The sequence below is a fragment of the Balaenoptera ricei genome, chromosome 11 (genome assembly GCF_028023285.1).
Source record: "Balaenoptera ricei isolate mBalRic1 chromosome 11, mBalRic1.hap2, whole genome shotgun sequence".
Lineage (NCBI taxonomy): Eukaryota > Metazoa > Chordata > Mammalia > Artiodactyla > Balaenopteridae > Balaenoptera > Balaenoptera ricei.
Window position 1 is genome coordinate 32,657,041 of NC_082649.1, and position 27,196 is coordinate 32,684,236.

The following is a 27,196-nucleotide window of genomic DNA, read 5'->3' on the forward strand; positions in this document are numbered from 1 at the left end:
AGAGAACCATTTATCCTTGAGGAAGGTGACTCTGAGGATTTCCACTAAATGAATTCTAACAGTGGTAGGGCCAACTTTTCTCTCTTATAGTATTTTGACCAGTTATTGAGCCTTTATCTTTTCTCTTCCTAGAAATATGTGGTTGAAAACCCATTGTATGAGGAGCGGCGGAATCTGGACCGCCAAGCTGGCTTGGCTGTGGTCCTAGAGACAGAACGGCGACGGCAGAGTGAGCTAAAGCGCAAACTCAGTGAGAAACCAAAGGAAGAGAAGAAAGAAAAAAAGGCAAAGATCATGAAGGAAGTAAAGGAGGATGACAGGGTGTCTGAGGAATTAGAGGACCAAGTTTCTGAAGGTGGGAACTCCCCTGAAAAGGCTGAAAATAAAAGGAAGGCTAGCATCAAACTCCAATTAAAAGAAGAAGTAAAGAAAGAACCACCAACATCTTCCTCTTTTGGGAAATTCAGCTGGAAGAAGCCAGAAAAAGAGGAGGAAAAAAGTTCAGTGGCCCCAAGTATTCCCAAAGAAGAGATTGTGGAAAATAGTAAGGACAAAGAGGATGGCAGAGCTGAAGCTGGGAAGGCAAAGCCCATCAAAATCAAGCTCTCTGGGAAAACTGTTGTTGCACATACTAGCCCTTGGATGCCTGTAGTGACAACTTCAACTCAGACTAAGATCCGACCCAACCTGCCTATCCCATCCACAGTCCTCCGCAAGTCAGGTTCAGCCACAGTAAGCAAGCCAGCTCCTCTTAACACCTTTCTATCCATCAAGTCCTCTGGAACCACTGCTAAGCCTCTGCCAGTGGTTAAAGAGTCTTCAGCTGATCTCCTCTTGCCTCCCGACATCATCTCTAAAGCATTTGGAGGGGAAGAGGTGATTCTAAAAGGGTCTCCAGAGGAAAAAATGGTGCTGGCTGAAAAGAATGAGCCATCACATATACCTGAACAAATGCTACCACCTCCACCACCGCCACCTCCACCACCACCTCCACCACCCCCAGTTATACCTCATCCAGCTGCTCCATCTCCTGCTCAAGCAAATGCTATTTTGGCTCCAGTAAAATCAAACCCAACTGTATCTCACACTGTCAGCCCTGGCTTCCTGGGTCCTAACATTTTGAACCCAGTATTACCGGTAGCCATCATGGCCTCAGCACAGCCAGCTGCCGTTCCTTCTGATGAGACGGCTCCTGGGGTGAGTGAGAGTGACCGGGACCAGACCCTATTCTCTGTGTTAGTGCGTCCTCCACCTCCCCTCTCAAGTGTGTTCAGTGAACAAGCCAAAAAATTGGAAAAGCGAAATTCATGCTTAGCCACAGCCAATGCTAAGGATCTGTATGACATATTCTACAGTAGTGGTGGAAAAGGGGCCCCTGAGACTAAGCTGAGTGGTGGTCCATTGGCTAATGGGGAAAATAGAGCTGAAAGTTCAGACACCTCTTCCACTTCTACTTTGAACAGCAGTGCATCCCAAGAGGAGTTGCCTCCAGATAGAAATTTGGTCTCTGCTCCTTTAGTCAGCAGCCCTGAAAAGCCCATTTCAAAACCTCTGGTGTCCCTAGGGAAATGGTCAGTTGTAGAAAATGTAGACTCAAAACGCAGAGGTAGCAGCTATGGCTTCTTACAGCCTCTGACAAGGTTGTGCCAAAACAGGCCTTATGAAACTATTACCCCAAAGACAGAGACTTTGGCCATGTGGACTTCTAGTTCCTTCCAGAGTGATGCTAATAGGGATGTATCTCCAGAGGGGAAAATTGAACTTGACCTGGGAGACCCTGGGCCACCAGGTGTCAAGCCAGCCCCTGAGCTGTCACATGTACACTGTCATACCATGGAATCTCAGAAGCTGTTAGAAACCCACCTTGTGGAATCTAGTAACCAGGATGAGGAAAGCCAGGAGCTCCACCAGTCTAAGGATTGTCGAAAAAGTGAAGTAGAGACAAGCACTGAACTAAAAGAAGGGGGAGTGAAGCTCTCTGAGAGGACAGTGGGAGAGGGAACAGATACCAATGTTGGGCCCAATAGTGTAGAGTATTCTGATTTGAACCATGGGAACAGATACGTGTGGGAAGGAGAAGTAGAACAGCCCAACATGCAAATGACTGACAAAAAGGCTAAACAGTCCAAGAAATTGATAACAGGAAGTAAAACTCAAAGTAAAGTAGTGACTGAATTGAATGCACAGGCACTCTCTTCCACAAAGGCAAAAATAGACTCATTTCCGTCAGAAGCTAGGTCTTTACTCCAGAACCCACAAGATACACCTGTGAAAATTTCTGCCCCAGAATTGCTTCTTCAGTCCCCAGCCAGATCAGATATGTGTTTGAAAGATAGTGAACAGGAGCAAGGAGTTTCAACTGCTAGTGAGGAGTGGCTAGAAAATTCAGCTCCAGGATCAGCTTCTAGAGCCTCTAGGTACAGAAGCCTTAAACTGAAGAGAGAAAGATCAAAAGAGTTTCAGGGTAAAATGATCTATGAACTGACTGTTTGGGATGAGAACAAGAAGCCAGAGACCTGGGAGAGCCCAGAGAAACCAAAAGCAGAAGCCCTGGATCTTCGAGGTGTCCATCCAGAACTAACAGTGACAATAGAAAGCAAGGCCTTAGAAAACTTTGAAGTTACAAACTTAAAAGTAGAAGAGCTTGCTGCCCTGGGGAACCTGGGGGATATAGGTGTTGATTTCTGCAATACTCGGGTAGACCCAGGACATAGATCCGCAACTGCCCTGTCTCAGAAAGTACGTGAAGAAAATTCTGTGTCACCTATAGGAAGTAATCCCTCCACTCTCACTGACTTTGAACCAATACCATCCTTTTCTGAGTTTCCATTAGATTCTCCCAAAACCCTGGTGCTTAACTTCGGAGCAGAGGGTGAACAAAACTCATCTAATCCGGGAATTGGGAGGATCACTCCTAACATTTTGAAAACTGGACTTTCTATAGAAAATGTTGGCCTTGGTTTGGGGAGCCTAGAGGGAACACACCAGGCCCTTGACCTGTTAGCAGGAGGAATGATGCCTGAGGAAATAGAAGAAACTTCTCAGTTAGAGAAACAAGATTCACTCAGATTGGAATCAGAAACAATTAATCCTTTAGGCCTTGGGCCATCTACTTGCCTTCCGGACCTTGTTGACTTTGTCACGCGGACATCTGGAGTTCAAAAAGAGAAGATATGTTCTCCTCTCTCTGAGCCAAGTGACCCTCCTGAGTGTAGTTCCCTGGAGATGGGACCACTACAGTTAGAGATACCGAATGCATCTGTCACAGAGGTAGCAATTCCTCATGTAGATGAGTACAATGACAGCCCTTTGAATATGGTAAAATCTATGGCTTCAGGGTCCCATACAAGAGAGCAGGTAGTTGGAGGCAATACGGTCCCTCAGGAAATAGCTGCACAAGAAGCTGCAGTTGATGCCATCCAGGACCACACAGAATCCAGTGTTCACAACTGAGAATACAAATTCAGAGCTACTTGTGGATGAATCAAATTGGCTTCTATAAATCAGGTGCCCAGATGATCCAGGACTAGTTGGCTATCTCATCTGGAACCTACACCAAGAGATGCAGTCAGCATCTTAAGAGTAAATGTTCATGGAAGCTAAAAAATTTACCTCCTTTCCTTTTTTCCATTTTCCTTAAGATACCAGACAAATCAATCATTATTTCTATACATATCTGTAAAAAAGTATTTTCTGTTAATTATTATTATTTTTTTTTTTGCCAATTTATTTTCTCCTACTTTGTCATTAAAATCAAATGTCTATCTGGCTCACCATATAGTGTGCTTTGATTGTATTTTGGCTTTGACTCTGCCATTTCTGGAATGTGGGGGAGGAGGGAGACAGCTGACTTCTCCAATTGCTGTGTTGTATTCCCACCCAATTTCTTGGGCAGCTGATGGATCTCTGGGAGAAACACAAGAAAACCTGCTGAAATGGAAAACTACTGCTGAAGGAAGGATTGTTCATCTCTTAGGCTTCCATTTGGATGGGCCTGCCTTAACATTGTTTGAAATGCAGCGTGAGTAGCTCTTTTGTTTACTGTTTACTTCCTTGTGGCATGTCAACCCCCACACTTCCCTCATTCTGTTGCCTTTGCTTGAGATGGTCCTGCTAATCCACATACCTGTTTGGAAATGGCCTCAGTAAACGTGGAAGAAAATCTAGCAGGCTCACTTTTGGAAGACAACAAATCGGTAAGGCTTATTCATGCCTCAGTGCCAGGAGCAGATATGGTTTTTGGGTCAGTTTTATTTTCAAAATGGCCTTTGTTCACTGTATTGTGATCCACTGACACTTTGTGTGAAATTGTTTAGCAGCCATTTCTGTTCTAAAGAGGTAGAAGATCTGAAACTTGCTTTGGGATTGGACTCATTCTCTGTTCCACACTCATATGTATTCCTTCCTCTGCCTCTCTCTTTCCCAAGTTATTTACACCATAGTGTGATGTTTTGGGTTGTACATTTTGTTCAAAAGATTAAAGATTTATGAGTGGCTTGGACAAGTTTAACTTTATTTTTAATGTGTTAATTACTTGGAATAAATGCATTAATCTCATGTTTCTTTCTGGATTTTTGTTTTGAAACCACACACATTTGAACTCCACAGGGAAACTAGAACAATGCTGCTGCCCTATTGCCTGTCTCCCCCTCCCACCCTTCTTTCCCCAGTTGTTAGGGCTACTTTTGTTAGCTTATATAGTTGTGCCCCAGTGCTTCCTGGATGGGTAGTGAGTAGGCACCAGTGGTCTGGTTTTGGCATCTTTCTATTGTGAAGTTTTGTATATACCCTTATGTTGGCTCTCCCGATGCTCCTCTGGGAACTGAGCTCCCCAAGAATACTCATGTTCTTGCTGAGGGTGCTCTTGGGGATCAGGGAGCTTGGTCCTTATATTTTCTAATTTCTGTCCCAGTTTCCTCTTGATACCCCTGTTAGCAATTTATAACCTGGCTCAACAGAGGCTTCAGAGTCTTATTCTCCCACTCCTCAAAAATAATGCAAAGTTGCTGATCTTTTTTTCTAAGAATTCTTGTTTTCCTGTTTCCTTGTGTGCAGAGTTGAGTTCGAGGAGGCTATTTTTCTTGACTAATTTAGAAGTTTAGAAGTTGTACTGGCCTCCCTTCTTCATCTTGCGGAAAGGACACAGATTTGGAATAGTTAGGTCCTTGGATGTTCCTCGGCCATTTGCCTTGCTGTGATTTTAGATGAGTTACTTTGCCTCACTGTGCCATAGGGATTTTTTTTTCTTTAATATGGAGGATCATTATCTCCATCTCACACCAAATGTGTACAGGGTCGGGCCATCCTGAGCAGTCTTCTTAGGTCTGCTTTTTAGGCTGAAGCCTGAGTTCAATGCATCTTTCTGATCTGGAAACCATAAACAGACCCAGAAGGTGCCCTTTAGCAGAACGTAAACCCAGGTGAGCTTCAGAGATGTATTTGTTTCTCCAGAGGACTACTCCCTCTCCATTCTAGGAGCCTATGTACAGGAATTCAGAGAACATAAGAGTTTAAAATGCCAGTTATTACTCATTTTCAGGCCTGTTCACTTAATAAGTTCCACCTCCCTTTGGGGAGAGACAGGTGGGTTTAGGGTAAGCATGGAGAGGGGTTAGTCCTATCCAGATCTCAGTCCTAAACTCACTCCGTCTCAGAAGGAGTCAGAATCTTAGTCTCTAGGTTAGGAGAGGGCCACTTGAGAAGGGTGGAGAAGGGAAAAGAGGCAAAATCTAGGAAGGGCAGAACTAATTCAAGTAACTGGGGCTGGAGTACTTAGAGCAACTCCTCTTGTACTCTCTTGATAACTCAAAGGTACCTACCAATCTTAGGCTTTTTCTAGAATAATGCCCACTTCTAAGAGTTGAAGCAACAGTGTTCTTCATATTTGCCTTGAACCAGCAGAGGGAGAGCTTTTAGGATTCTGTAGTTTGGGCGGGAAGTGTTGCTAGCTTCCTCTTTGATCAGTGGGATCAGGTTTTGGAGCCTATCTAGAGAAGCTATGTGAAAGGAAGGGCAGAACTCTAATCCAGTTGCCAGCGCCTAGAGGTAGGGCCTGTTTCTTTTTATTCAGTACTATCACAGTGCTGAATAAATTTTCGTCTTAGGAGACAAAGGCACATGCAAAGAGTGGGCCCTAATCTTCACATGTGGCCTATGGTGTCATATAACTAGGGTTTAAATTTCTGCAAACATCAGAAGCAGTTTTTATTTGACTCCCTCAATTGTGAGAACAGGTGATCAGCAGTTAGTTTTAAATTTGGGCAAACACCAAGTTTTACCTAAGTTATGTAGGTAACCCCCTAAAACTTCCCCTTGGCTTTGTGAATGGAGGCCTCTTGCTTTATAAACCTCTTTCTTCACAGCTAGCTTCAGGACACATAATACTCTTAGTGACCTTTCTGCTAAGTATAGCCATTTTACGCTATGCCACTTCATCTCTCTAAAACAAGTCAAGAAGTTAGCTAATGTTCTGGTAGTAAAGCATGCCAGAGCATATGTCCATTTATCAGACTGCCAGGTTAAGGGACTGAAAAAGAATGGGGAAGTGGGAATGGGGGGTTTGGATGTATGGGATACAGGAATCCAGTAGGGACATTAAGTGTGTTATAAAAAAAAAAAAAAGCTGGAGGTGGGATCATGGAGGAGACAGCCTATAAATTATGGAACTAAGTGAGGGGGGGGGTTTTAGAAAATACATATTCCAAAACCCTGGTTCTCACTTTCACAAAGCTTACCTACCAAGCCCAGGATGAGAACCTAAGCAAGGTCTTCATTCATTGACAATTCTGTGAGAACATGGGCAAATGAAAATAGTTTGGGATTGTGAGCACATTTCTTCTTTTAGAGTTTAATTTTACAATAATGTCTGTAATTTTTAACCAAAAAACCCTTATACACTTTCAAAGGACCATGTGCATTTTCATTGTAGAACTTAATGTGGTTGTACTTTTACATTTATGTGTTTCTTTGATTAATATGTGCCTCCTTCCCACCCATCCCCCCCAACTAGATTATAAACTCTCGAAAGCAGGAAGTCTGTCTTTGCTTACTGTTTTTTCATCATTGTATTCACAGTGCACAGTTGCCTGGCACATTAAGAGTGCTCAATAAAAATTCATTAAAAGAATCAGTGTGGTAATAGTAGCTATTTTTTAAATTAACTGTGAATACTTAGCAATTTATAAGTGAGTAAAAGCTGTAAATTGATGATTGTGTTTGCTGGGTGCTTAATACTGCAGAAGACAACTGTCCTCTTGCTTCTGTCCTAGATCTTTGTATACAAGGCACTGTCTATAGCAGTGAGTGCATATCAAGGCTGCCCGTGGCCCCTTCATTTCAACAGCATTCTGGAATAGTGGTGCCAGGCCAGGAGGGGGACACATTGCCCCTGAAGCTCCTAGAAGAAAAACAGGATAGGAAGGGTAAGGGTACACTGACTTTAGAGTTAGAAATAAAAGGCTTTGGGGACTCTGATTTTCAGATGGCTCCCTTTCTCCTTCCAGCCAGATTTCACAGGCATGTTGAAGTAAATTAAACCCCAAATCCCTCTGATGTAGCTGAAGGAGTAATTCAACTATTCATGGCCCAGCATCCTCATCATGTCATCAAAACTGTAAATCAAGCCATCAGTTTTATTTCTGGAAGGAAACCAAAAAATTAACCAAAAAAAGTTGCCTTTGGAAGAGGCAGGAATGATGCTTTCACTCTTTATTTTTTATCTTTTTTGTTTGAATATTCAGACTATGAAAATGCATTTTATATAAAATACAAATATTTTATACACATAAAATATGTACACACACATATAGGAAATTTTTATGTCAGTAGGGGTTATCTGGTGCTGTGGAATTACAGACCAGGTTTTTTTTCTCTTCTGTATACTTTTATGTATTAAAAAATAGTGTTTTTTTTTAAAGTTGTGTCTCTTCCCACTCAGTGCATCTCTGTCTCCATTCCTCACATCAGTTTTCCATTATTACAAATAGGTCTTGCTGCTTTTCCCTCAAGATTTCCTAAATTCCTCTACTCCCACCAAGGCTGGGTTACATACATTCAAGAATACCACTCATCTTCCTCTCCTCCTCTTCCCTTTCTCTAGCTCCTACCTCCGTGGAGCTGGTTATGCATTTCCATTCATGCTGTACAAGCACTTGGACATTATATAAATCAAGATACCTGTCTTCACAAAGCTTACTTTAATGCAGGTACACAAAAGATACCACAAAGTCTTTGTTGCATGCAGAAGGACAGAAGATAACTCGTATCTAGATGTATTGATTGAAAGCTTTACAGGCTTTTATTCCTTCCACTCATGGAGCATCAGGCAAGAAAAGTGTTTTGTAGAAAACAAGGGAAATGAGCATGTTTAAGAGAAGTGAAAGAGCCGAGTAAAAAAAGAGACAGAGGGACTTCCCTGGCGGTCCAGTGGTTAGGACTCCGCGCTTCCACTTCAGGGGGTAGGGGTTCTATCCCTGGTTGGGGAACTAGGATCCTGCATGCCACACAGCGTGGCCAAAAAAATAGAGACAGAGTTACATTACGGTAGAGGAAGATAGCAAAAAAATTAAATCAGCCATATTCTGGTACTGTTTTCTTTCATCTTCTCTCCGATACTTTGCCCCTCCTAAAGTTCAATCCAGCCCTCCCATAGCCGGTATACCTACATAAGGATGATTATGATGACATTTACCGACTCTAACCCACCTATCTTCCTTTCTTTTCAGGAGCAATTGCAGAAGTCTTCATATTTCTAGAAGGAAGGACTGCAGAAGACATTTTTGCCCCAGGGAGGCAGGGATAGAAGCTACAGAAACGATGAGCGTCCTTGGGGCCAATGGGCAGTCACCTCTAGGGTCTGACTCCAGAAGGTGGGTATGGTTGCTGGGGCAGGAATGGGTTATGGAGAAGGCCCTGTTATTTTAGCTGCCCGGAAATGGTGAGTTGGGTGAGCAAATATGTTATTTATGTATGTCTATATCTTTGTACCGGTAGAGGAGGAACAAGATGAGGATAGGCATAGGTGTATATTTTAAACTTTCCACTACTCATCTCAAATTATCTCCTAACTTCCATCTCTCATTTTGTGCCACGATACTTACGTTAAAGCTGTGGAATTCAGATCTTCTCATCCCCTGGGCCCAGTGCTCCCAGCAAGTAGAACATCTCCTATCTCGGCTTTAGCCTTCCTTCCTGGTCCATACAAGAATCAAGGTAAAAATTGGGTATGTCCTTAGAGGAGTGGGATATAAATAGACAAAGGAGTCTCAAGGAAGGGGGGACAATCACAAAAGATGTGTTTGAAAAATCCTGGGATTTCAGACTTCAAGACAGCTGTCTTGAAGTTTCCATTCAGTCTTACTACCTCTTCTACACACAGTAGAACTTTTGGTACACAGAAACAGGCAAGCATTTCAAAATACCAAGGAAACACCTTACTCTCTGTTCATCTAAAAAGCCAGTAGGTGCTTCTTTTATGCCCTTTTGTGCTTTGGAACTGGGCTCAGGAACACAGTGAGGATGAGAACCTGACATTTAAGTCCTTTAAACTCTGAGATTTATTTAAATCTGAGCTGCCCCAACTCCAAATTTACCCTTAAAACTGTTAACCTAGTTTTATTTCTGATTTGTAAATGCTGGCACTTCTAGAGTCCTGGAGGTCTGCTTTACTGCCCAGATAAATCTGTGGTTTGGGTAACTTTTGGGACTACTCATAACACTATAAATATAAAGAACTGCATAATATACAACCAAAGCCATCAATAGAATAAGAAGGAAGAAGTAAGGGGTAAAAAGTATCTCAGGGCCTCTTTTTGCTGAGCTTATATCAGTTAATGACTACTCATTCCTCAGGCATGACCCTGTGGATGAAGCAATGGAAAGCAGCCTGGTGCCAGGGCTGCCAACACTTTGTCACCACTACTTTCTCTCCCTTGCTCCAGTCCAAGATCTGTTTCTCATCAGCTACCACATTCCTCTGCTCAGGGACAATCAAGGGTGTTGGTCACAGCTTTTATTCCTAAATGTGACTCACCTACCTACCAGCCCCTGGTTTGCTGCTACACCTCCCTTCTTCAGTAATGTCTGGAGTCCACCTTTGAGATGTGCTGATCTAGGGCATGGGCAGAGGGAAAGGAAACATTTTTTAGAATAATATTTTTCCCTTTGGACTTTTAAAAGTTGATATGCTAGAGTTCACATACATTACGAATGATTAAATATTTAAAATCTACTTTTTTATTGAAACATAATTCATATAACATTAAATTTCACATAAGATTCATCATTTTAAAGTGTGTACAAGAAGATTGTGTTGAAGATTGTACAACAATCACTGTTATCTAATTCCAGAATATTTCCATCACCCCACTTAAAAAACACATACCAATTAGCAGACATTCCCAATTACCCCAAAGCCACCAGCAATCATCAGTCTGCTTTCTGTCTCTATGAATTTACCTATTCTGGACAATTCTGGAGTCATATAATATGTGGTCTTTTGTGTTTGGCTTCCTTCACTTAACATTTTTAAGATTCATCCATGTTGTACCGTGTATCAGTACTTCATTGTTTATAGTTGAATAATATTCCACTGTATAGATATAAACACATTTTGTTTATCCATTGGTTGGTAAACATTTGGATTATTTCCACTTTTTTGCTATTATGCTGCTGTGAACATTTGTGTACAAGTATTTGTGTGGACATACTTTTCAATTCTCTTGGGTATGTACTGGGTCATGACAACTCTAACTTTTTTAAAAATATAATTTTGTATTAAAGTATAAGGTACATATAACAAAACAAAAGCACACCCAAGTGTTAAGCTCAATACTTTTCACAAAGTGAACAGTTTGTGTAACACTTCGGGTAACCAACACCCAAATCAAAAAATGGAATGTGACCAACACCCCTGAAGCCCCTCTCCTGTTCTCTTGCAGTCACTACTTTCCTGAAATATAACTGCTATCTCAGGTGCTTTTTGTTTTTGTTTTATGGAACTGAAATTCACATAACATAAAGTTAGCCACTTTAAAGTGAACAATTCAGTGGCATTTAGTACATTCACAGTGTTGTGCCACTGGAACCTTTGTCTAGTTCAAAAACATTTTCACCACCACAAAATAAAACCCTGTGTCCCTTATGCAGTTAGTTCCCATTCCTACCTCCCCACAGGCCCTGGCAATCACCAATCTTCCTTCTGTCTCTATGGATTTACATATTCTGGATATTTCATATAAATGGAGGCATACAATCAGTGACCTTTTCTATCTGTCTTCTTTCACTTAGAAGAACGTTTCTGAGGTTCATCCATGCTATAGCAAGTATAGGTATTCCATTACTTTTTATGGCTAAATAATGTTCCATTGTCTGTGTATACCACAATTTATTTATCCATTAATTCATTGATAGACATTTGGGTTGTTTCCACCTTTTGGCTATTGTGCATAGTATGCTATGAACATTCATGCATAAGTATTTGTTTGAGTACTTGTTTTCAGTTCTTTTCAGTATATACCTAGAAGTGGAATTTCTGGGTCATATGGTTATTCTATGTTTAACATTTTGAGGAACCACCAAACTGTTTTCCACAGCACCAGAATCATTTTACATCCCTTCCAGTAAAATGTATGATGGTTCCAGTTTCTCCATATTCATAACACTTAATTTCCTTTTTCATATATTATAACCATCCCAATATTTCATTGTGGTTTTGATTTACATTTTTCTGATGACTAATGATATTGAGCATCTCTTCATATGCTTTTTGGCCATTTTATATCTTTTTTGGAAAAATGTCTAGTGAAGTCCTTTTCCATTTTTTTTTTTTAAACGTCCTTATTGAAGTATAATTGCCTTACAATGGTGTGTTAGCTTCTGCTTTATAACAAAGTGAATCAGTTATACATATACAATATGTTCCCATATCTCTTCCCTCTGCATCTCCCTCCCTCCCACCCTCCCCATCCCACCCCTCTAGGTGGTCACAAAGCACCGAGCTGATCTCCCTGTGCTATGCGGCTGCTTCCCACTAGCTATCTATTTTACATTTGGTAGTGTATATATGTCCATGACACTCTCTCACCCTGTCACATCTCACCCCACCCCCTCCCCATATCCTCAAGTCCATTCTCTAGTAGGTCTGTACAGAGTGAAGTAAGTCAGAAAGAGGAAAACAAATACAGTATGCTAACACATATATACGGAATCTAAGGAAAAAGAAAAAAAAAAAAAGGCCATGAAGAACCTAGTGGCAAGTCGGGAATAAAGACACAGACCTTTTCCATTTTTTAATTGGGTTGTTTGCCTTTTTGTTGTAGAATTGTAAGAATTCTTTATATATTCTGGATACTAGATCTTTACCAGATATTTTCAAATATTTTCTCCCATTCTGTAGGTTGTCTTTTCACTTGCTTTTGTTGGCTGCTTTTTTTTCTAGTTCCTCAAGGTGTAAAAGTTAGGTTGATGATTTGAGATCTTCTTTTTAAAAATGTTTACAGCTATAGTTTCCCTCTGAGCACTGTTTTCACTGCACCCCATACATTTTGATATGTTGTGTTTTTATTTTCACGCATCTCAAAGTATTTTATAATTTCTCTTTTGAATCTTTCTTTGACCCATTGGTTCTTTAAGAGTGTGTTGTTTAATTTCCACATTTTGTGAATTTTCCAGTTTTCCTCCTGTTATTGATTTTTAGCTTTATTCCATTGTGGTTGGAGACGATCCTTTGTATGATTTTAATCTTTTTAAATGTATTGAGACTTGCTTTGTGGCCTAACATATGATCTATCCTGGAGAATGTTTTATGTGAGCTTAAGAAGATTGTGTATTCTGCTGTTTTGGGGTAAAGTATTCTGTATGTCTGTTAGATCTAGTTAATTTAGAATTGTTCAAGTCGTGTATTTCCTTAGTGAACTTCTGTCTAGATGTTCTATTCATTATTGGAGTACTGGAATCTCCAACTGTTATCGTAGAACTGTCTATTTCCCCTTCAATTATGTCAATATTTGATTTAAAATATTTGTCTAATAAGTCCAGTGTCTGGGCTTCCTTGGTGATGGTTTCTATAAACTTTTTTCCTGTGAATGAACCATACTTTATTCTTTTTATACCTTGTGAGTTTTTGGTTGAAACTGGACATTTTGAATATTATGATGTGTCAATCTGGGAGTCAGATCCCCCTCCCAAGTTTTGCTGTTGTTGATTATTGAAGTCTGTAGTCATCATTTGTTTACTGACTTTTCCAAACTATTTTTGCTAAGACTGTATGCTTGTGTTTGGTCCTTAAATCTCTGTTCCAGTATCTCAGCAGTCAGTGACCTGACAGAGATTTCCTTAAATGCCTGGAGTGAAAAAATGAACAAAAACAAACAGACAAAAAACCCACTTCTCTTGGTCTTTGCAGACACTGACCTGGGGCACCACTTCAATGCTAAGCCAGTCTGCCTAAAACTCTGCCTTAGCCTTCACCTCCTGGCTGCATGGAACCCAAAGTTCAGCCAAAGGTGCAAGCCTAGGGTCCTCTCAGGTCTTTTCTGAACTCTCATCTGTCTCTGGGCATATACTTTACATGCTGGATTTCCCCATACACATGGTAGCCCTTCAGAGTTCTTATTTCCCCATGTATCTTCCTCCTCAGACTCCTCCTTTCCAGACTTTTAGATCCGTCTGCTGCTTGTTCCATTCGCTGTTTCTTTATCTATGCAGCCACTGGTAGTATATGTCTTTAAATGCTTTCAATGGATGCTTTGAAAGCTGCTCCAGCTTGAGGGGGGCAAAACAAGGTCAGCCTCAGCACAGATTCCTTGGGGAACCACTAGACAGGGCAAGATTCACAGCTACAATCTTTTGAGAACAAGGTGCATATTATCTTTCCCTGGCACCCGCAAGCCACACCAGGAATATGGGCTGCTGTCCCAATGGCCACCTCCAAGCTGCAGAATGGGGGATGTTAGATGGGTAAGCAAAAATGCTACAATGCTTTGTTACTGAAATTTTGCAGCTGCTTTTTTCATTAAGCACACCACTGGTTGGACTCCATTGTAAGTTTTTTATTAGATTCCAGAGTTCTGAAAAAGTTGATTCTGTCAGTTTTTGCCAGCTTAATGATAGCTTCAGTGGAGGAACTGATTCTTGGAGATCTCTGCTGTGCCATTTCTGTGACATTACAATATGTTACTTTTTGAGGAACTGTCAAACAAACTGTTTTCCACAGCAGCTGTACCACTTTATATTCCTACCAGAAATGTGAGGGTTTCATTTTTTCCACATCTTTCCAACACTTGTTATTTTCTGTTTTTCTTTTTTAATTATAGCCATCCTAGTGGGTATGAAGTGGTATCTCCTTATGGTTTTGATTTGCATTTCTTTAATGACTAATGATGTCAAGCATCTCTTCATGTGCTTATTGGCCATTTGTATATCTTCTTTGGAGAACTGTCCAAATCCTTTGCCCATTTTTGATTGGATTACTTGTCTAAGATCCATTTCTTACATATTATTTTCTAGTCTTTTTCTTACAAGGTTATCCTGAAAATCATGCATTAAGAAAATGTGTGTATAAAACTATCTACAGGGCTTCCCTGGTGGTGCAGTGGTTGAGAATCTGCCTGCCAATGCAGGGGACACGGGTTCGAGCCCTGGGCCGGGAAGATCTCACATGCCGCGGAGCAGCTGGGCCCGCGAGCCACAATTACTGAGCCTGCGCGTCTGGAGCCTGTGCTCCGCAACAAGAGAGACCGCGATAGTGAGAGGCCCGCGCACCGCGATGAAGAGTGGTCCCCGCTTGCCGCAACCAGAGAAAGCCCTCGCACAGAAACGAAGACCCAACACAACCATAAATAAATAAATAAATAAAAATTAAAAAAAAAAAACTTGCTTTAAAAAAAAAAAAACTACAGTTTCAGAACTTTACACAACACGATGTAATTCTTAAACACAAGAAGAAGCACTTCTCTCTGTATAAAGGTACATATTGTATTAATTAGGACTCTTTAGGTTGTAACAGAAACTAAACTCAAACAAGCTTAAGAAAAAAAATGAATAGGTGGTAATTTGTGGTTTGGTAATTGGGAAACCGAGTCAGAATTAGATCCAGGAGGTCAGAGATGTCATCAGGACTCTTTGTTCCCCATTTCCTCAGCTCTGCTTAACTTCTTATTTTCTCTCCACTCAGGTGCAAGTTAGCCCCTGCAGTCTCTAGCTGCCATGGTTCTTATAGGCCTCTGTCTAGAAAATGAGGTGTATCTTTCCTTATAGCACCAAAAAAATCTCAGGGAGGATGTTGATTAGTGTGACTTGGGCCACATTTCTATCTCTGAACAATTACTGTGGCCAGGTGGATGAAGTGTCCAGACCAGGCCCTGGTCATAAGCTCACCCTGGGAAGACAGGGTCTACCCTAATGAGGAATCTAGACTAAGTTGAATTAATGTGCAGTGGGGGAAGAAGAAGTTCTCCAAAGGAAATGTTCTCCAAAGTAGAAAGTTCTCCAAAGGAAGTTCTCCAAAGTAGAAAATAAAATGTCCCCTATAGAGCTGCGAAGATTCAGTGCCTTCTTTGTTTGTAGCCTTCCCTCTTTGTGGCTTTTTTTTTTTTTTTTAGACACCAGTTGTACTTGAACATTTGTTATTTTATTTATTTTATTTTTAAAATTTATTTATTTATTTTTGGCTGTGTTGGGTCTTCGTTTCTGTGCGAGGGCTTTCTCTAGTTGTGGCAAGCGGGGCCACTCTTCATCGCGGTGCACGGGCCTCTCACTATCGCAGCCTCTCGTTGCGGAGCACAGGCTCCAGACGTGCAGGCTCAGTAGTTGTGGCTCGCGGGCCCAGCTGCTACGCGGCCTGTGGGATCTTCCCAGACCAGGGCTCGAACCCGTGTCGCGCAGACTCTCAACCACTGCGCCACCAGGGAAGCCCTGTGGCTTTTTATCAAAAGATGGTGCTCAGGTTCTTATCCCCACTAAGATACTAGTAATTGCTGCCCTTTTTTTGGTGGTGAGGGTATGGGGTAGTAAGAGATTAGAAATAAAGATCTTACAGTTCTACCTGTTCCAAAAGCTCAGGAGAAGAAGAGAAAAAGCCCAATCATTTTGGAGTTGGGAAGAGGCTAGAACATGGCTCCTGATTCTGTGACCTTGAGCTTCATAGAGGAACTGAAAGACTCCTCTATAAAAAGGTAAGCATTTGCATTTGTCTGAATTCATAAGATTAAACTGTTTTAGTCTTATTACATAGTCTCGTGACATGGAAGGACTATTCTTGTATATTGTAAAAAAAAAATACCCCTCAGACCTTAGTAAGAAGATGAGGAAGTTGCTGGTAGTTTCCACCAAGGAGCACTGTCACCATCTATCAGATTTATAACTAAGCTGCCCACCAAGTTTCACTCTTATTCTTCTCTCAGTTTCCAGAATATGGATACATTTTTCATGCTGCAAATTATTTGGAGGTCATTTTCTAAAATATACTTTCAGATGAAATACACATTCCCAAGTGATACTTGAGAGGCCAAATCCATCTTTGCATGGAAAATCATCATTTAAAGCTGTTGTTGATTTCTTCACAAGCATAGGTTGAAGGCAGACATGGTGAAGGGTCAAGAAGTCCTTTCCAGCAGTCTTGATTCTGAATTAGTCCAGCTGATGCCACTGAATCACAAAATGTAGCTCACTCAATAGCCCTAAGCAGCTAACCACAAGTAGCTAATACAGAGTGCTCTCAACAGGTTCATATGATGGCAAGTTGATGCTGGGAAGCAAGGGAAAAATCGGACAGACTCTTGCAAGAGCCATAAATAATGTGTGATTATACAGCAGCAATTATCTACAGGTGGGAGGATTAGTGTATTTTAAGAAAGCATTTCAGTCTGTTTTTGTTTTCTGTGTATGTTTCTATTTTTATTTTTTGTTTTTTTTGTTCATAAACTATAGAAAGTAAAACTTTCTAGTTGTAGGGGATATTCAAAACATGGAGTGAGAAAGCACAAGGGTTATGGGTAATAAAGGTTGAGAAACACAACGATAAAGAGGTAAGACTGATTTTTCATTAACATACAGAACTGAGTGAAACCTTTTAAAAGAGTCATCCGTAGATACAAATTTTGGTAACGCCTAAAAGTGACAAGCATATGGCCATGTACTTGAACAAGTCTACAAAGGTATAAAATGAGTGGAATTTATAGTTATAATCAAAACTCACTGCAGTGCCAACCTGACACATGATAGCAGCCATATTTGTAAGGTGCTTTACAGTTTACACAACACTTTTCCCTCATTCTCTCTTTTGCCATATATTTAATGATAGGCATAATTGTGCTACATGCTAATTAGGCTTAATTAGTAAGTTCTTGTGAATGACTGTAATTAGTGGGACTGATTTGCTGCCAAAGCAAACTTTCAGTTCTTTTTACTGTATTAGTCTCCTAGTATTTATAATCAGGATCAGTTTAAATCGTATTCCATTTTACATCATACATGCTGATCCTCATGTATATTAAGAAACAAACTCCTGAGTCTACTCCTAGACAAATGAGCTCCCCTTGCTCCAGGGCTTTTGTTACAACCAAACTCTCAACCCCTACCAGTCCACTCGTAATCGCACATCTCTCCCACTGGTCCTCATCTACTCACACTTGAGGGAGACTTGTGTGCAACATTTAACATTCATTCACCAACAAATTTTTATTGAGCATCATGTGCTAGAGATTGAGCAAGGCATTGGAAGCATATGCAGTGGTTGGCAGAACAGTCCTGGTCCCTGCCCTCATAGGGCTCACAGAGTAATGAGGTAGACAAAGCCTAGAATGTGGCGGGGGAGGTGGGTGGGAAGTTGGCAGACCTATTTTACCCTCCCACTAAGCTACAAACTCAGCTTTTATCATGGGGTCTCCATTTGACTTTTTCCCTCATTTGGTTCAGCACTCAGGCAGGGAAAACACAGCTGTCATAGATTGTACCCCCTTTACCCCCAGCACAAGATGCTATAGGAGGGAGTGCCTGGGGCCGATAGCCTGGTATTGAATAGGTGATGGGGGGGGAGCAGAATTAGTGAGGTGAAGATATTGGAGAAGCAAGTTCCCAGAAAAAAGATAGCATTTGCAAAAGCCCCGAGGCAGGAAAGAACTTGGCAGATTTAAGAAGCTCATTTACTGTAATTACAGAGGTTGAGGCAACAGGCGAAATGGCTTAGAAGACTGGAAAGGTGGAGGGTCCTAGAGCCAAGTTAAAAACTTTATCTTGAGAGTACCGAGAAGCCATGGAAAAGTTTTAATGACATTTCCCTGCCTCTTGTATCTCAACCCATTATTACCTGGATAGGCCTTCTTATCAATTAGGTACAGAGATGCTGTACAGACAAGAGTAGTATCCTTTCAGACTGAAACACATGGGTAGCTTAGCAGAAACCATGCTTAGGAGCATCAAGTAGAAAAAGTATGAGTTCAAGAGTCACAATGCATGAGGGTCTGTATGGTGTTGAACCATTTCTTAACCTCTCCAAGCCACTTTCCATTTCTGTACAGTTGGTAATGTAATGTTTAAATCCCTCATCAGGTTTTGTAGGATCAGAAATAATAAGTATAACGCCTACGACTGGCATTCCATAGGTGGTAGCTGTCACTATTTTAGCAATGCTCTCTTGCTAACACAGATTTCAAACTCTCTTGGGGAGTGGAATCACAAAATAACACATCGTCAAATTGTGAAGAAACCTTAAAGATCTGTCTGCATATGATGCTTGCATTCCTTCTGCAACAATGACAGTTAGTTGGTTTGTTCTCCAGCATTACTTATAACATCCAGAGACAGGAAGCTCACTACTTTCTGAAGCAGTCACTGCATATTTGGCTTTATTAGAAGGTTCTTTTTATGGACTGAATCCAAATCTGCTTCCCTATGACTTCTATCCAGGGGTCTCGGTAGTACCCCTAATGCCTCTTCCATGTGACAGTCCTCCAGGTGTTTAAGGTCATTATCTCCCACTACCACTCACCTAGAGTTGAAAAGCTTGTTTCTTCAGCCTAACAACAACAATAAAAGGGTCAATTCATCAAGAAAATACAACAATCTAAAACATGTACCTGACAATAAAAACATGAAGAGTGTTAGTGGAAGATTTTAATAATAGTAGTAGTAGTAGTAACTATCATTTACTGAGCACCCCCACTATACTTGATACTGTAGATACACAGATAAGTAAGTCTCAATCAATCCTGTCAACTGAAGAAAGTTAGAAAAGTAAATAAGTGTAACACAACATTACAGATACTGTGACAGGTCTGTGCAGGAAAAAAGTGGGGCAGGGCACCAAGGGAATAGTTATCTTTATGAAAGAGGGGTCTGCCTCTTATAAGAGATAATATAAACTACACCCTCTCAACTGAGTAGGCAATACTTACAACTCAACTGGACTTATCCATTTGTGGTATTTGTTAAAACATCATTTTAGAGGTTTTAGTCACACAAAGTATTCAAAACAGCCACTGTTAGTGACTGCAAACGCATTCCTACAAGAGATGTTAATTCTCCCTGTTAACATTCTTTACAAAGACTCTTGGGTTAGAGTCAGAATAATGGAAGCCAGGCAAGGAAGAAGAGTGGAATACTGTGATTTGTTGTACCTGTAAATGGATGGCAAATATTTGAAAAGGAGGGGCCTCAACTAGTCTTTCATAAGCACTGAAATAGAAAAGATGAGGCATACTGTGTTTGTTGTGGCCATGCAATATCGGAAGGCCACAGAAGATGGAGAGGAGTAAAGCACTTCAGTGCTTGTTTCTTTATATGGGGCCCTGTGCTGGATGCCAGGGTAAAGATGACCCAACTAGGAGGCTGAGGCATGGGCACAAGGCGCTCGAATGCAGAAAGAGGTGGGGAACCTTAGAAAAGGATTATTTGATGTGGCCTGGAAATTCTGAGGCTAGATCCTTGGACAGATGAAGTTTGCCTTCCTAAAGGAGGCAGCATGTCCAAGAATAAATACAACAATGAAGTCCTCCCAACCTCCTAATGTGGACCTTCTTCATGTGAGCCTTAGAGAGCAAAAGGCAGTGAAACTTGAGCTGCCTGCCTGAAGAAGAAACACATGAGAGGCAGAAACACGAGAGTAAAATATCAGTGGAGACTAGAACTAGTACTTTTCAAGTTTGTTAAAGAAGAATCCCTTCCAGAAACAGTTAAAAACTAAGGATCTTGAAATGTTCCCCAAAACAAGAAACAAATAATGAGAAAGTGTAGAAAAGTTCATTTCACAATGTGCAAGCCTTCCACATTCAGAAGTCATCAAGGAGGATAAAGCAAGTGTTGTTAGAAGCGAAAAGTACTCATGGAGACAAGTGAGGAAACAGGAGTGTTAAGCAGAAGTTCAGAGACACCAGTCCCATCCCTATTGCCCGTCTGAGGGGATTGAAGTCCAGAGAGGGTCTCCAACTCCTAAGACACAAATAGGACTCCTTTCACCTAGCAGGGCACAGCGCTGCAACCCAATGATGGGTTTAGTACACACGCCCCATTCAGCCATTTCTGAACTGACTTGACAAAACACAGGAACTTATTCCCGGAAAGCTCTTCATTTCACCATGATACTTCATCGAGGGATTGTCTCCTCTGCTGGGGCCCTGGCACAAAGTAATCAGGCCTCTCTTCTGCCCCTCATTTGCTGAGCTACCTTTTTTTGTTGTTGTTTTCTTATTTTGGGGCGCGGGGGGGCCACACCTCACAGCATGAGGAACTTCCCTGACCAGGGATCAAACTGATGGCCCCTGCATTGGAAGTGCGGAGTCTTAACCACTGGACCACCAGGAAAGTCCACTGAGCTACCTTTTTTAAAAAAAAGTAGTTCCCTTCAGGCATAATTATTAAGACATTATCCACATACCATAAATTTCACCCTTTTAAAGTGTACAAATCTATGATTTTTAGTATATTCACAAGGTTGTGCAAATATCACCACTAATGCCAGATCATTTTTATTTCTCCTGTAAGGAGACTTGGTCCTCATTAGTAGATACTCCCAATTGTCCCTCCCCTAAACCCGTAGCAACCACTAATCTACTTTCTGTCATTATGGATTTCCCTTTTTTGGACATTTCATATAAATGGAATCATACAATATGTGGTGTTATGTGTCCGGCTTCTTTCACTTAATGTAATGTTTTTATGGTCCATTCATGTTGTAGCATGCATCAGTACTTCATTCCTTTTTATGGCCAAATAATATGTTATCATAGATAGACCGCATTTTGTTTATCCATTCATCAGTTGATGGGCTTTGGGTTTTTCCATCTTTTGGCTGTTGTGAATAGCAATACTATGAACGTTCATGTTCAAGTTTTTGTGTGGACATATGCTTTTTGTGCATGTGTGGGCAGTTGCACCCAGGAGTGCAACTGCTTGGTCATATGGTAACTCTAAGTTTTAACTTTTTGAGGAATTGCCAGACTATTTTTCGAAGGGCTACACATTTTACATTCCCATCAGCATTGTATGAGGGATCCAATTTTGCCACATCCTCACTAAGACTCATCTTTTTTTATTATAGCCATTCTAGTAGGTGTATAATATTACCTCATTGTGTTACTGATTTTCATTTCCCTAATGACGAATGATGCTGAGCATCTTTTCATGTGTTTGTTGACCTTTGTATATCTTCTTTGGAAAAATCTCTATTCAAATTCTTTTCCCATTTTTTAATTGGGTTGTCTTTTTATTGCTGAGTTGTAAAAATCCTTTATATATTCTGATTACTAGACCCTTATCAGATACATGTTTGCAAATACTTTCTTTCATTCTGTGGGTTTATGTTTCTTGAAGTGTCCTTTGAAGCATTGCTGAGCTAGCTACTTTTAACAAATATTAAAACATTTTAAACCAAATTAGGAATATGTAATTGGTGTCTGAATTATACTTTTAAATTTAATAAGCATTATAATTTTATGAGCAAACCATAGTATGCAGACCCCGTTTTGGGGCTTCCAGATTGAGCCTTGGGTTCACTATGGGATCCATCATAATGATAGTTACCGCTTTTATAGCATTTAGGTGCCACGTGCTGTTTGGGCACTTTGCAAGTATTAACTTATCTAATTCTCACCACAGTCCTATGAGGGAGAAACTTATTACTTTACTCATTGTAAAGATAAGAAAACGGAGGCAGAGGGAGGTTAAGTAATTTGCCTGAAGCCAAAGAATGAGTAAGTAACCGAGATGGGCTCCAGATTCCGTTGCTCTTAACCATCTGCCACGGGGAAGGCGGAATGAAACCATTTCAAAGAATGCCTAACTCCTTGCTTTGGGGAAATAATAGTGTTTTCATGGCATCTACACTCTGAACAGTTTTCCTCTCTGTACCAAGCCAGGAACTAGTGCCAGCCACCCTTCCAGGCGTCTTCATTACTCCCTCCCCTCCCAGTCTAGCTTCAGGATCTTCTCTCCTGTCCACCGGTCCGAGACTTCAGTGTTTGGAAGTAACAGCAAAGTTGCCTGCGTTCCCCAGGTGGAGTGGTTCTAAATTTCCGGCGGCCAGTGGGAACCGAGCAGCAGCGGATTCAGCCCAAAGAGGCTCAAGGCTGAGCCATGGGAGGGGCCAGCGAAGGGGGCGGGAACTGAACCCCGGCGGACTTGACTACAGTGTGCGGCGCCGGCTGCTCAGAGCGGAGCCATGAGCTGGACCTGCCCGCGTTGCCAGCAACCCGTTTTCTTTGGTGAGGCCTGGGCGGAGGAAGGGGAGAAGACGGGGCGAGTGAGAGCCTTTGGGCTCCATGAGGACGCAAGGAGCTGGCGACGGTGTGGTCCCAGCCCCCTTTTCCACCTGTGGGGCGCACAGCACTTGGGCGGGATGGAACTGGCCTCCTGGAGACACTCCCCATCGTCTCTAGGAATCACGGTGTGGGGGGAACAGGGGGGAAAGGAGGGCGCCTTGTGCTTGGCCTGGCTCTGCCCAGTTGCACCTTGTCCCCCACAGCAGAGAAGGTGAGCTCCCTGGGCAAGAACTGGCACCCATTCTGTCTGAAATGTGAGCGCTGCCACAGCGTCCTGTCCCCAGGAGGGCATGCAGAGGTGAGGCCGGGCTAGGGTGCACAGCCTTGTGTCTGTCACTGTCGCCGAGACACCAGCCCCTGGTTTCAGCCCCATCGGCCCACCAAAGGCAACCTCAGCAGCCAACTCCCAAGATCACCTACCCAGTAGGCACCACACCAGCCAGCATGTGGGGAGCCTGAATTGTGCTGGTGGATCCCACGCCTTTCGTCAGGTGGGGGAGGGAAGCAGCACTGCTTCCTGACCTGCTCTTTCCCTGTCTCCCTGACCACAATGGCAGTTCTGGCATGCCAGCCCACCCCTCACTGCTCCCAGCCCCAGCAGCCCAGGCCAGTAGACAGACACACCTGGCAGCCTGTCCTGGGGAAAAGCCTGTGGGGCACAGGAGAGCCCCCTTGGGCCCTAAGCAGTCCTCTTCCCTCTGCTTGTGCCTAGCACAACGGAAGGCCGTATTGCCACAAGCCATGCTATGGGGCTCTCTTTGGACCCAGGGGTAAGTACCAGCCTGGAAGGGGCCAGGGGACAGCAGAACCCTCCGTGTGGCTGGGAGCTGGAGGCTCAAGCCTGACCTCCCCTCTTCTCTCTGCAGGGGTGAACATTGGTGGTGTGGGCTCCTACCTCTACAAATCCCCCACCCCCACCCCTGCCAGTGCTACTCCCCTTAGCCCCAGCAGGTTCAGCCCCCCCAGGCCCAGGACTGGCCTCCCCCAGGGCAAGAAAAGTAAGTGAGATTGAGCCCCAGCTACTCCTCCTCCTGACCCTTCCCCAGGATGGAACAGGGGATGGGGACCAGGTGGCAGTATCCCACCTAGTCCTTTGCTTCACATTCCTACACCTTTGTTCATGGCAAAGGCTTCTCTTCTCCGTGGCCCCTTTTTTGATGTTTCCTTATGTCAGCTGCTGAGTAAGAGGTAAATCGGGCAGGTGGCATTATCACCCCCATTTTACGGGTGAGAAAACTGAGGTCTGTAGAGGGCAAATGACCTTGTGCAGTCACACAGCTAATCAGAGGCAAAGCTGGCCTGGAACTCAGGCCCCTCCCAGGCCAGGGCCATGGAAGGAATGACCTAGAGTAAGGGGTCATTGAGATGGGCCAGCCCCTTACATTCTTCCACTACTCCTCTCTCCCTGTTCCTTCCTCCATCCCCTGGAGTGGGCAGTGACATTGTGCTCCCCAACACCTGACACCCCTGCCCTGGCCAGCTCCTATATCAGCTCAGGTTTCCTGAGGATTGAGTTGCTGACAGGGTTGGGCTGGTGGGCACCTGAGCCCCTGGGAGGATGAGAAGGAAGCAGGTGGTCCCTCCTGCAGGTAGGGATGGGGCAGGAAGTGGAGTCAGAGGGGACTCAGCTCTCTGCCTGAGGAAGGCAGGCTCATGTCCATGTGGGTGGGAGGCTCTGGGATGCATGGCTTTTGGAAGAGGACAGTGCCATATGCAGGGCAGGGCTGATGGGCCCTGTTTAGGCCTGGCCTCCACCTCAGCCCTAGCGGGGGCCTCTTCCCCTTAAAGGCCCTCCCCACATGAAGACGTTCACTGGGGAGACCTCGCTGTGCCCAGGCTGTAAGGAACCCGTCTATTTCGGTAAGTGACAACAGAAAGCTAGGAGAGGGGGGTGCAGGATGCGCATCAAAGGGTAGGGAGGTGGTACAAGGCAAGTGGGTCTCCCTGCCCTGCCCCTTGAACTACCATCTCTCCCCCACCAGCTGAGAAGGTGATGTCTTTGGGCAGAAATTGGCACCGACCCTGTCTGAGGTGCCAGCGGTGCCGGAAGACCCTGACTGCTGGGAGTCACGCTGAGGTGAGCAGGGCAGGGGTGGGTGATTATGCTGGGAGGAGGGAGGCTGGAGATGGGAAAAGAGCCAAGTTGAGACGTCTCTCTTTCTCTCTGTGTCCCAGCATGACGGCGTCCCCTACTGCCACATCCCCTGCTATGGCTACCTGTTTGGCCCCAAAGGTGGGCAGCCCCACCCCAGACAATGGGCCTAAAGTATGGCATGTGGGTCTGTGGGGATGTGTGGACAACTTCCCCTGTGGTCAAACACACCCCAGACCCCTCCCAATTCCCTCCAGCCTTCAGCCCAGCACCCTCCCCAGCCCCAAGGCCCTTGGTGATGGGACTCTCTCCCTCAGGTGTGAACATTGGTGATGTGGGCTGCTACATCTATGACCCCGTGGAGATAAAATCCAAATGAGATGCTCATAGCAGAGGTCACCCTAACTCAGGCCTCCCATCATCCTCTCCATGGTCCAATGGAAGCTACAGAATTCTCTAGTCCCATGAGGGTAGGAGAAGGTGGGATTCTGGCGGCCTGGGCCTAGGCTCCATGGTAGACCAGAGTCTAGACTTTCTCTGCCAACTCCTCCCTTTCCCATTCCTATCTGGTCAGGGAACATAGGCCACCCCATTTGAAGGTTAGTGTCTTGGTCTTCCCAATCCCTTGACCCAGCAAATTCTGTAACTTCAAGGTACTCATAAAACTTCTGTTTATTTTGGCTTCTCCAATAAAATGTTGGCTCCCATGCCTTCAACTCTTCTTTGGGCATGAGGCCTAGACAGTGGGTTGGAGGGTGGGGAGTGTAGGGGTGTGGGGATGCATTACCCTGCAAAGTGACTGGGAGGTAGCAAAGCCAGCCATGGGAACAAAGAGCTCTGTTCTCCTGGTCCCCTGGCTCTGGCACTGGGCAGCTCCCAGCACCACACAGTGGACAGCATGCCCACCAGCCCTGCTGGTACCAGAAGTCGTCATAGGACAGTTCTTTCTTTAGCACCATCTCTAGAGGAAGCACCTTATTCAGTATCTCATTTGAGCATGAGAGCAGATAGATCCTGTGGCGAGGTCTGCTAAGGGGCTTCATTATCCATTTGAGAGATGAACAGACAGACCCAGAGAGGGAAAGCCACATGCCCAAGGTCACCCAGAAATCAGTGACAAAGCTGGGACCAGAACCCAGGGCCAGACTCAGTGGCTTCCCATCCAGGGCTCATCCCACATCTCCTCACTGTTGCCCTAACCCAAGGGGCACCTTTATTTACAGAATCCCCCCAGCCATGAGAGGGGTGCCAGAATTCTCAGCAGCCCACTGCATTCTGGGAAGTTGCTCTGTTGCTGGAGGCCAAATAGTCAAGGCTGGATGAGCACAGAGAGGGGGCAACTCCAGGCCTGGGCAGGGGGCTCACTGCCCCCAGCCCTGGTCAGAGGGCCTGCCCTTCTGTTCTCCCAGCCCCTGCTGCAGAACTTCCATGGAGGGCCTGCCCCTGATTCCATTCAGTCCTGGACCTGCTTCATGGGCATCTCTTCCTCCTGAGGGTTGGATGGGGCACTGAGGAGGAAGGAGTCATGAGAAATGATGGGGTTCATCCTCCCAACCTACTGCCCCAGCCTGCCCCATAGGGCTGGCCTAGGGCTCCCCCCAGCTCTTGATATACAAACACATGTACTCCCACAAGTGACTCCCACACATGCTTGACCCATCCCTGACATGTAGGCATACCTGAGTGTGTGTACACATCCTTTTCTTCCTGGACACACACACAGGTACGGACTCATGTACACTTCTATACACGCATTTACATACCTCAGGTCACACACCCACGCACACTCGCATACATGCACCAGACACACATGTGCAGACATGTCTTCCTCTCTGAATCTTACCTAAGGTGTCAGGTACCTGAGCACCCATACCCACATGCATGTGCTCACACAGACACAGTCCTGTGCACACACCTCTTCCTCTCCACGTCTTGGATGGTCTCTGGTAGTTGTGCCTGCTTTGTCTCTGGTAGCAGGAGGGCAGTGCAGGCAGCCAGCAGGGCGATCCCCCCATAAGCGAGCTTGGGCAGTGACAGCCATACTCCGTCCAGCAAGGCTGCCAGTGGGGCCAAAGAGCCCCCCAGTCGGCCCACCAGTGCAGTCAGCCCCATCCCTGTCTGTCTGCTCAGAGAGAGAGGATGGAGGAGGGGGTTGGTGCTCACACCTACTTGTGGTCATGCCTCACGGGGCTCCCTTTCTGGGCTGGCAGGGCCTGGTGCCCCCTTCTTCCCAGACAGCTAAGAAAGCTGAGTCTTCTTTCAGGTGGTCTTCCCACCCACCTCCAGGCCAGGGGCCCCCAAGCCAGCACCCACCAGAGGATGGGCCCCCATTCTGATAGTACTGATCAGGTAT

At 43.9% G+C, this 27,196-nt stretch overlaps 3 protein-coding genes across 5 annotated transcripts in view; 2 read left to right on the top strand and 1 right to left on the bottom strand.

The window, feature by feature from the left end:
- ZNF318 (zinc finger protein 318) overlaps nucleotides 1-4,496 on the top strand; it is a 25,963-nt gene extending 21,467 nt beyond the window's left edge. Inside the window, exons 10-11 of one of the 2 annotated variants that reach the window (XM_059938634.1) lie at nucleotides 133-1,197; nucleotides 3,896-4,496. In XM_059938634.1, coding sequence (XP_059794617.1) covers nucleotides 133-1,197; nucleotides 3,896-3,934 — 1,104 coding nt within the window. In that variant the 3' untranslated portion in view covers nucleotides 3,935-4,496. Of the gene's footprint in view, nucleotides 1-132; nucleotides 3,774-3,895 lie in introns of those variants that run through there. The other variant, XM_059938633.1, reaches the window with a different exon arrangement.
- On the top strand, nucleotides 3,862-25,539 carry CRIP3 (cysteine rich protein 3). Its single transcript, XM_059938637.1, is given in 13 exon segments — nucleotides 3,862-4,021; nucleotides 8,724-8,867; nucleotides 9,106-9,210; nucleotides 16,055-16,172; nucleotides 22,487-22,614; nucleotides 22,617-22,694; nucleotides 22,955-23,049; nucleotides 23,464-23,521; nucleotides 23,618-23,749; nucleotides 24,540-24,611; nucleotides 24,734-24,828; nucleotides 24,927-24,984; nucleotides 25,161-25,539. Coding segments are annotated over 10 exon segments (840 nt in total). The 5' UTR covers nucleotides 3,862-4,021; nucleotides 8,724-8,867; nucleotides 9,106-9,210; nucleotides 16,055-16,110; the 3' UTR covers nucleotides 25,223-25,539.
- SLC22A7 (solute carrier family 22 member 7) overlaps nucleotides 25,498-27,196 on the bottom strand; it is a 6,333-nt gene continuing 4,634 nt past the window's right edge. For both annotated transcript variants that reach the window (XM_059938636.1, XM_059938635.1), the window contains exons 9-10: nucleotides 26,759-26,965; nucleotides 25,498-26,351 (exon numbers count right to left, since the gene is read on the bottom strand). In XM_059938636.1, the coding sequence (XP_059794619.1) occupies nucleotides 26,297-26,351; nucleotides 26,759-26,965 (262 nt within the window). In that variant the 3' untranslated portion in view covers nucleotides 25,498-26,296. The remainder of the gene's footprint in view (nucleotides 26,352-26,758; nucleotides 26,966-27,196) is intronic.